The 9,653-nt window shown below is 35.2% G+C and overlaps 1 protein-coding gene across 1 annotated transcript; it reads left to right on the top strand.

The window, feature by feature from the left end:
- Positions 1–6,225: 6,225 nt before the first annotated feature.
- Positions 6,226–9,373, top strand: LOC109180716 (protein FAR1-RELATED SEQUENCE 5-like). Its single transcript, XM_019330425.1, has 4 exons — positions 6,226–6,244; positions 6,767–7,464; positions 7,532–7,626; positions 7,945–9,373. The coding sequence occupies exons 1-4, from the start codon at positions 6,226–6,228 to the stop codon at positions 9,371–9,373; spliced, it is 2,241 nt and encodes a 746-aa protein (XP_019185970.1).
- The last annotated feature ends 280 nt before the right edge of the window (positions 9,374–9,653 follow it).

Below are 9,653 nucleotides of genomic sequence, written 5' to 3' on the forward strand. Positions count from 1 at the left end.
TTAACTTTAAGGGTGGGCAATTCGGTTCAGTTTTCTCGAACTGAACCATACCAAACTAGTTAGATTTGGTAATATACAGAACAACAGAATGGTAATAGATTCTTGTATACTGAACGGTTCGGTAAAAACTTGAACCGAACTGAATTGTTCTGTAAAAATCGAATCGAACCGAATACGGTTTGAACTTTGGATTGCTATGTTATTATATATTAGACTTTGGATATGAACTATGTAAACACCACAACACATAATATAGAACTTTTGATAACAAACCATAAAGAAATCAAATAAAACATTTACGAGATATACCTGTGAGAATATGAGCCGAACGGCAGAGCAAGCAACAAAGGACTTGGATTTACTTTTTATTTATTTATTTATTTATTTATTATTATATTTTAAAAAAATCAAACGGTATTCGGTTCTGTTCAATTTTTTACCGAACAATTCGGATCGATTTTTTATCGAACCGTTTGATATACAAGAATCCAATACCGTTCGGTTGTTCGGTATATTACCGAACTAAACTAGTTCGGTTCGGTTCGAGAATACTAAACCGAATTGCCCACCCCTAAAGTTAATTACCAAAATGGTCCCTTGACTATAGCGTAATTACTAATTTGGTCCCAAATTAACGGATGACTAGCGGTCAAACAAACGAAGGACCAAATTGGTAAAAAATTTTAAAGTTGAGGGACTTAATTGATTAAAAAAATAGTCAAAGAACAAATTGGTAATTTCGCTATAGTCAATGGACCATTTCATTAATTAACTCTAATATCTATTGTTATAGTATGTTTTCAAACTGTACATTTAGATTTTAACATAATTATAATGTACTTAATTATTATTTATTGTTAGAATAAATTTTATTGAAACAATGTATTATTCAAATTTTTATTTAATTTATAATTATTATGAAACTAGTTTTTTAAGCACATTGCGCGATTGAGATAATGCCCAATGTTTTTTTTTTTTTTTTTTAAATAAGTACTTTAAAGTATATCAAGGCAAGATTATATTGGAATTGTTCATGCATAGATAATTGAATGTTGAATTTTTGTATTTAAATAGGTAATTCTAAGTTTACAAATGCAAGATAATATAGTCAATATTGATTATAATTGTCAATAAAATAATTGTATAGGTATGATTGAAACCAAATACGGGACATAAGGGAGAGTAAATAAAAATTAGGGCATAAAATATTAAATATATACTAATATTGAAGAGCTAACTGCTGATTGTCAAACAAGGACATTGCGAGGTAGTTTTCCACTTCAATTTGTTCGGTGATTTGAATACTCTTTTTTGTCAATAAATCCCCCAAGTAGTTAATATGTTAGGAATAAATTTTAAATTTTGATGAGCCGAATGTATTTTTGAAAAATCAAGTAGTCCCCAATTGTATTCTATTTGAGTCAGGTTGAGTCTACACAGTATGGTGCACCCATATCATGCAACCCATGTACAAGTTTGGAAGATCATAATTTATTTGAAGAAGTTAAGCGGGATTATGGCTTAAAACAATTATGATGCGGATAAATCACCAAGAACCATTCTAGAAGAGTTGGATGATATGTATGTGAGTTATGCCAAATGATTTAAAGTTCAAATCTCAAGTAAAGCATTTTTACCTTGCTTGGAAGACTATGGAAGCCGTATGGGGCACTAACCAGTACCGTATGGGAGACTAGCTAAATCGTATGGACCGTATTGGGGACTAGCTAAATCGTATGGACCGTATTGGAGACTAACCAACATGGGAGACTAGCTAGCTTTGGGGACTAGCTAAATCGTATGGACCGTATTGGAGACTAACCAACATGGGAGACTAGCTAGCTTTGGGGACTAACCAAGATGGAGACTAGCTAGCTTGGGAGACTAACCAACTTGGAGACTAGGCAAGAAGGAGACTAACCAACTTGGAGACTAGGCAAGAAGGAGACTAACCAAGTTGAATGCACAAGTCTCACTGAAGCCATGCACCAGATGAAGAAACACACCAAGTAAGGTGAACCAAGCACAAATTCGAAACAGAGCATCTCACCACACACAAACTATGAAGTTTTTACAGAGGTTCAAATATATCATTCTACATGGATTTTCAAGGAGAAAATAACTGATATATTTTCATCTGAACATCAATCTTTTTACGGTGGAACCGGAGACGCTCGAAGGAGGCTGATTCACGGAGATATTGCTTCATACTCAAGCAAGAATCAGCAGATAAATTATTTGATCAACTTGATATGTCAGAACATTAATGAAGGACAAGAAGTGTCAAGCTTGCCGCGCCGAACTTATTCAAATTTTGGAGGCTACAAAATTCAAGACACGGCAACGGGCAAAATATTCAAATCATCTGACAAAAGGCGAAAAGACTTCTACCTAATATTTCAGATCAAGTTGACAATTTTATTTTGATCAACTACATACGAAGATGGACGATCGAGATCGAAAGTTGATCAACGGGCAAATAGCTTTCATTAGCTATAAATTGACCAAGCAGACTTGAAGACAAGTACAGATTCTACACTTGACCCCGATTGTGCGATTTTCAAATTGAGTACGGCTAAGACATACAAGCAAGAGATACAATCAATATTTCTAATTAGCCGAAAAGGGGGAAACAGAGCTTCATAGAATTACATTCAAGTCTGAGTGAGAGGGAAATTTTTATTCCTTTGTAATATTCTCTACTGAGTGTAGAAAGAGGGCGGAGTAACTAGAGAGAGTGAAAACCCCTGGTTGAGTGTAGCTTTGTGCGTAGCACTCGTTGTAAAGGGCAGAGTAACAAGAGGAGCTTGTGAAAACCCTGTGAGAGCGTAACTTTGTGCGTAGTTCTCGTGGTGTAGGAGTACAGCTAGGTGCGAAGTACTCGGGAAGGCGGAGTAACAAGAGGAGCTTGCGAAAAACCTTGGAGGAGTGTAGCTTTGTGCGAAGCACTCGGAGAAGTGTCGGTGGACACTTATTCACTATTGTATCTGGGTGATCGAAGAATAGTGAATTTCCTCCTTGAAGTGAAAGGAGAAGAGTGGAGTAGGAGAATTACACTATCTCCAAACCACTATAAATCTCTCTCTCTATTTACTTACTGCTCATATATTTCGTGCATGCTTATTTTAACTGCGAACTAACCCGATTGCGATTTATTGCATATCTTTATCTGTCTGGGTTTAATAGTTTCCACGTTTGCATACAAGCCAAACTTTACGTACATCATCTTTGAACCATATCAAGTGTTTCTAACGTGTTGCATGTTTAGAATCTCTCTTTGAGCACCACACTTAAGCATAACACTTAACCGCTATCTGTTTCGCTGCACACTCTAAGTTGTTTATCTTGTTGGTGCTTGTTACTTAGAGTTGAAATTATCAAAGTGTTATTTGCCTTGTGTGTTTTTAAAGAAAGTTGAAAAAGTTAGAGAAGTCTATTCACCCCCCTCTAGACTTCTCGCCACCCATTTGGGACCAGCATAATATGATTGGCTTAATTATATATTTTTATTTTTATTTTTTATTTTTTTAAAACAATCATTATTATTTTGCCAAAAAAAATACAATTATTATTATTATTATTATTATTATTATTATTATTATTATTAAATATATTTATACTCTTAGGTCATTTTACATGTTAATCTAAAAAGCTAATTTTTTCAAATATCTTTTTACCAACCGTTGATATAATTTGCTGGTCAAATCCGCTAATATAATTCGCTAATGCTAACCACTAACTGCTGATTGTCAAACTAGGACATTGCGAGGTAGTTCTCACTTCATTTTGTTTTATGATTTGAATACTCTCTGTCAACAAATCTCTCAAATAGTTAATATAATTGGCTTTATTAATTATATTTTTTAAAATTTTTTCATGATATTAATAAAATACTTGTTAAATAAATATATAGCATTATTTTGTATTATAACTTTGATATTTAATTAAAAAATAGTGCACAAAAAAAGATAATAGACAATGTAGTAAATATATAATCAATTGATGAATTTGAATGTAAAGAATTTTTACATTGGAGAAATATAAAGACAAATATAACTAATAAAATTATTTCTCTTAATTAATATATTGATAATGAATAATTTTTTTAATAAAGACATTGTAAGGACAATGTAGCGAATATAATCAATTGATGAATTTGACTGTAAAGAATTTTTATATTGGTGAACAAATAAAGACAATATAACTAAAGAAATAGTGTTAATTACCAAAATGGTCCCTTGACTATAGTGAAATTACCAATTTGGTCCTTGACTATTTTTTTAACCAATTAAGTCCTTCAACTTTAAAAATTTTAACCAATTTGGTCCTCCGTTTGTTTGACCGTTAGTCAACCGTTAACTTGGGACCAAATTGGCAATTTCGCTATAGTCAAGGAACCATTTTCGTAATTAACTTTAGGGGTGGGCGATTCGATTTAGTTTTCACGAATCGAACTGTACCGAACCGAAGTAGTTTGGTTCGGTAATATACCGAACAACCGAACGGTATTGGATTCTTGTATACCGAATGGTTCGATAAAAAACCGATCCGTTCCGATCCGAATTGTTCGGTAAAAAATTGAACTGAACCGAATACCGTTTTATTTTTAAAAATATAATAATAATAATAATAATAAATAAATAAATAAATAAATAAATAAAAGTAAATCCAAGTCCCTTGCTGCTTGCTCTGCTGTTCAGCTCATATACTCACGGGTATCTCCCGTAAATGTTTTATTTGATTTTTTTATGGTTTATTATCAAAAGTTCTATATTATGTGTTATGGTGTTTACATAGTCCATATCCAAAGTCTAATATATAACAAAATAGCAATCCAAAGTTGAAACGGTATTCGGTTTGGTTCGGTTTTTACCGAACAATTCAGTTCGGTTCGAGTTTTTACCGAACCATTCGGTATACAAGAATCTATTACTGTTCGGTTGTTCGGTATATTACTGAATCTAACTAGTTTGGTACAGTACGATTCGAGAAAACTGAACCGAATTGTCGACCCTTAAAGTTAATTACCAAAATGGTCCCTTGACTATAGCGAATTACCAATTTGGTCCCAAGTTAACGGTTACTAACGGTCAAACAAACGGAGGACCAAATTGGTTAAGATTTTTAAAGTTGAGGGACTTAATTGGTCAAAAAAATACTCAAGGACCAAATTGGTAATTTCGCTATTTCAAGGGACCATTTCGGTAATTAACTCAAGAAATTATTTCTCTTATTTAATTTATTGATATGAATAATTTTTTTTTTTTGAATAAATACATAGTAGACACATAATTCTAAATTAAAGAAATGCGCAAGGCTGGCCCAAAGGGGCGGGCGGGATGGGCACCCACCCTGGGCCCAACGTTGGGAGGGCCCCTAGTTTGGGTTGTTTTTTTTTTTTTTTTTTTTTCTTTGATCAAGTTAAAAAAATGCTTACATATATGTAAAGATTTGAATCAATGACTTCAAAATTATTTTACTAGTTTTAAATATACTTAATGTCAAAGACCTTGTGGTCTAATGACATTAAGTTGTTCCCTCATAGGGGAGGTTGTGGGTTCGAGCCTCAGTGGAGGTGATTGGCTCTTTGTGCTTCATTTGGTTGAGAAAGAAGTTATGAATAGATACTCATTGTTGTAAAAATCGGTCTAGGCGCCAGGCGCCCTAGACCGTGGCGATTCCCCCCTAGAGGCGTCCAAGTTAACTCGTCTATTTTAGTCGAGTTAACCCGATCAGCTCAACCTTGGTAATTTTTTTTCATTATATATATATATATATATATATATATATATATATATATATATATATATATATATATATATATATATATATATATATATATATATATATATATATATATATATATATATATATATATAGGGAAGGGCTCCCGTGCATTTACTCCTTCCCGTGTATAATGAGGTTAAATCTAAGCCCCACGTAGCTCTTGATCGAACGAATCAGATTAATAGGAAAATTTAAGCGCGGATTGCTCATTAAGGGCATTTTTGTCCTTTTGATTATATTAAAAAAAAATAAAAAATCGTTTCTTCTTCTTCGAGCGTTTTCAAAATTCACCATTGATTCCTAATCTTCTATATTTCCTAATCTCAGACGAATTTATGATCTCTACGGAATTGGCAATAAGATCTATTCTCTTCGTCGTTGAATATCATATTCGTTAAAATAAACCCTAAACCCATCAAAAACGTCAACCGAAGAATAATGGAAGAATTCGATCGAGGTATTACCCAAATTCTATCGCTTTTCTGGAATTAATTTTATCTGCATTTGTATTGGCATCATTCTTGTCTTAATTACACGCACATTAAGCATGCAACTTAACCACCGAATTACTGAGCTACTTTAATTAATCCGAGCCTAGAGCCTTACGCACGTAGATGATTATGTAGCCGCATCAATTTAAAAAATGCACATATTACTGTTTTCCTCACACATGTTATCCGTTGAGCACACGCACATTAATTCCTTTCCAGACGCATGTTATGTTACTGGACTCTCTGACGCACGTTAAGTAATGGCATAATATTTTAACAAACACTCACGCATATTAACTGTTTAACATGCGCACGTTAACTATTACCCTGACGCACGTTAATTTCTCACTTGCCGCACCTACTCTTGTATTTTATAAATCTGCCATATTGACAATGATCTGATTAACTTAACGCATATTAAGTGTTCACATTACGCACGTAGAGGCTTGCAACAACACGATCATAACTTCATGCTTTATATCTTACAGTTCCCATTGACATTCAATCTACCAACAACCCCAGTTTGAGTCCCAGTAGCAGCAGCAATGGTCATACATTGACCATATCTCCTGGAATGACACAGTATTGGACTCCTCACTGTGAAGACGAAATCAGACCAGCAGTAGACATGATTTTTAAAACATTGGATGCTGGTATTGAATTCTACAAACATTATGCTTCCAAAGTTGGGTTTGACACGAGGTCTAGTTCCGTCGTTACAGCACGTGATGGGACAAAAATTCAAAAGCAAATCGTTTGCAACAGAGAAGGATTTAAGAATACAGGAGCTCAACATTGTCACTCGCAGTCAAGTGCAGATGCAGGGGATGGTCCTTCCCGTCCAAAGCGGCGAAGGGTTTCAAACAGAACTGGTTGCAGAGCTAGGAATATGTTTAAGTACATTGGAGCAGCTGGGTACCAAGTTACCACTTTTATTGAAAAACATAATCACAACATGTCTTCGGTTCTGGCAAGGCAGTTTCTAAAGGGAAATAGAAACATCTCCAGTGTTCACCAGAAGTTTATACTCGACTGCGCTAAAGCAAATATTGGAGCACCAAAATCACACGGTTTATACAGTCAGATTGTGGGGGATTACTCTGAAGTTGGAGCAACTGTAGTGGACTTTAAAAATGTCAGAAGGGATCTCAGAGCATACATATTGGGAGCTGATGCACAAATACTGGTGCATAATCTTATTAAGAAACAAGAGATGTGCCCTGCATTTGCTTTTGACTACGAGGTTGATGAAGATGAGCAGACTGTTTTGGGCAAATCCAATGTCAAAAAAGAATTTTGCTGCATTTGGAGATGTTGTCTCTTTTGATGCCACGTACTCAACAAACAGGTATATACTATTCTATTCACATTCTTGCGTACGTTTCATTAATTAATACACATTTAGCATTGCCTGATCTGTTGAGACATGTTAAGATTTAGACACGTTCACTGTTTTATTGAAAAAGAATTGAAATACAAATAGCGCACATTGTCGTTTTATACCACGCATCTTAAACGCTTCTGTCTCGCATATTAATGCGGAATTTCCAGAATTAGACCTCAATTACATACGTGTGCTATTTTAATACTTAATGTGCGTTACTATAATTCTCTAAGTGTGGCAGTTTGACACCTGCATACTGTGATGACGCTTTTTGTCTTGTAGGTACGATCTGGTTTTTACACCCTTCACCGGAGTTGATAACCATAAAAAATGTATAACATTCGGTGCTGGACTACTGTTGAAAGAAGACATTGAGTTTTATGTTTGGCTCTTTGAAAAATTTAAAAAGGCAATGGGTATGGAACCAAGAATAATTGTCACCGATCAAGATCCAGCTATGAAAGTGGCGATTCCAACAGTTTTCAAGCAAGCAAGGCATCGTTATTGCATGTGGCACATCATGTGTAAAGTTTGGGAAAAGGTGGGTCCTACGCTGAACAAGGATGAGGAATTCAGGAACAAACTGAACTCAATCGTTTGGACGTCATCTTTGGAACCTCCTGATTTTGAGAAGCAGTGGAGAGAGCTAATGGAAAAGTACAACTTAGTCGAATACAACTGGTTTAAAACTATGTTTGAGGCTAGAAAGCATTGGATCCCAGCGTATTTTAGAGATGGCTTTATGGGAGGACTACTCAGGATAACTTCTCGTTCCGAAAGTGAGAACTACACGTACAACCGTTTTACTGGTCCCCAATCAAGCCTAGTTGAATTCATGATGAACTTTGACAGTGCTCTTAAATCACAACATAACACAAATGCAAAGCTCAACAGTGACAACGAAGGGTACAATCCAGATATGAAGACGCCTCTGGGGATTGAAAAGCACGCTTCAATCGTCTACACCATTACTGTTTTCTATCAAGTTCAGGAAGAAATATGTGCCTCCTGTTTCAAATGTATGGTGTTGAGTGTTAGAGAAGACGGTGGACTGTTGCACTATGATATTATGGATGGAAAGAACAAAAGATTTACTGTGGTGCACAATGTAAATGACCATGAGGCCAAATGCAGTTGCAAGATGTTTGAGATGGTTGGACTGTTGTGTAGACACATATTTGTGGTCTTTAGAGACCTTGAAAGGATCCCTCTGAAGTACGTGGTTAATCGGTGGACTAAGGATGCATCTTTAAAAGCTACATTTGAAATAGATGGTGTGATTTACAATCAGAATGGACCAAAGGATGAAAAGAAGATGTTGCTGAACAAAGTGTGGTCTGATATACACTGTTGTATGGATCTGGCAGGTTCAAACATGGAGCAATTGCCTGCATTTTCCCAAGTGATTAATGAACAGAAACAGCTGCTACTGTCAGGAAAGGATAAATTGTCCCCTCAGCACAGCAGGAGGACTGTTATAGAATCATATTGTGGATCAACCGAAATTTCAGAGATCAACATACTTCCACCGAAACATGCAAAGAACAAGGGCATCGACAAGCGTATCAAAAGCAGCAAGGAGTTGGCAATGGAAAAAGAAGAGGGCAAGAGGTGCAATTTTTGTGGTGTTAGAGGAGATCACCATGACACCAGGACTTGCCCACTTAACCCCAAAAGTAAGGACAAGCAAAAGGGTAAGAAAAATGCATAGCAGACTATTTTTTCAACTCCTTTACAGTCGAGAACGAAAATGGATAGCAAATATGAAACACAACTACTTAGTTAACTCATTTCAGAACGCTTTTTACAGTTGAGATACTTGAATTTAATGTCCAGCTATTACTAGTTTTTGTTTTTATCACTGATTTGTGTTTAACAATCACTGCTACTAGCTTAATGTGCTTGTTATTACTACTTTACCTGCGTGCAGTTAATTCTTAATATGCGTTTATTACATTTTTAACGTGCGTTACATTAAACCTTAATGTGCG

This window comes from Ipomoea nil, unplaced genomic scaffold (genome assembly GCF_001879475.1).
Source record: "Ipomoea nil cultivar Tokyo-kokei standard unplaced genomic scaffold, Asagao_1.1 scaffold1034, whole genome shotgun sequence".
Lineage (NCBI taxonomy): Eukaryota > Viridiplantae > Streptophyta > Magnoliopsida > Solanales > Convolvulaceae > Ipomoea > Ipomoea nil.

Bases quoted from the DNA above. Each gene is read 5' to 3' on its own strand.
- LOC109180716 (XM_019330425.1), top strand. The intron at 7,465-7,531 runs GTGCATAATCTT...AGGTTGATGAAG, and splicing joins GAGCTGATGCACAAATACTG to ATGAGCAGACTGTTTTGGGC. The intron at 7,627-7,944 runs GTATATACTATT...TTTGTCTTGTAG, and splicing joins GCCACGTACTCAACAAACAG to GTACGATCTGGTTTTTACAC.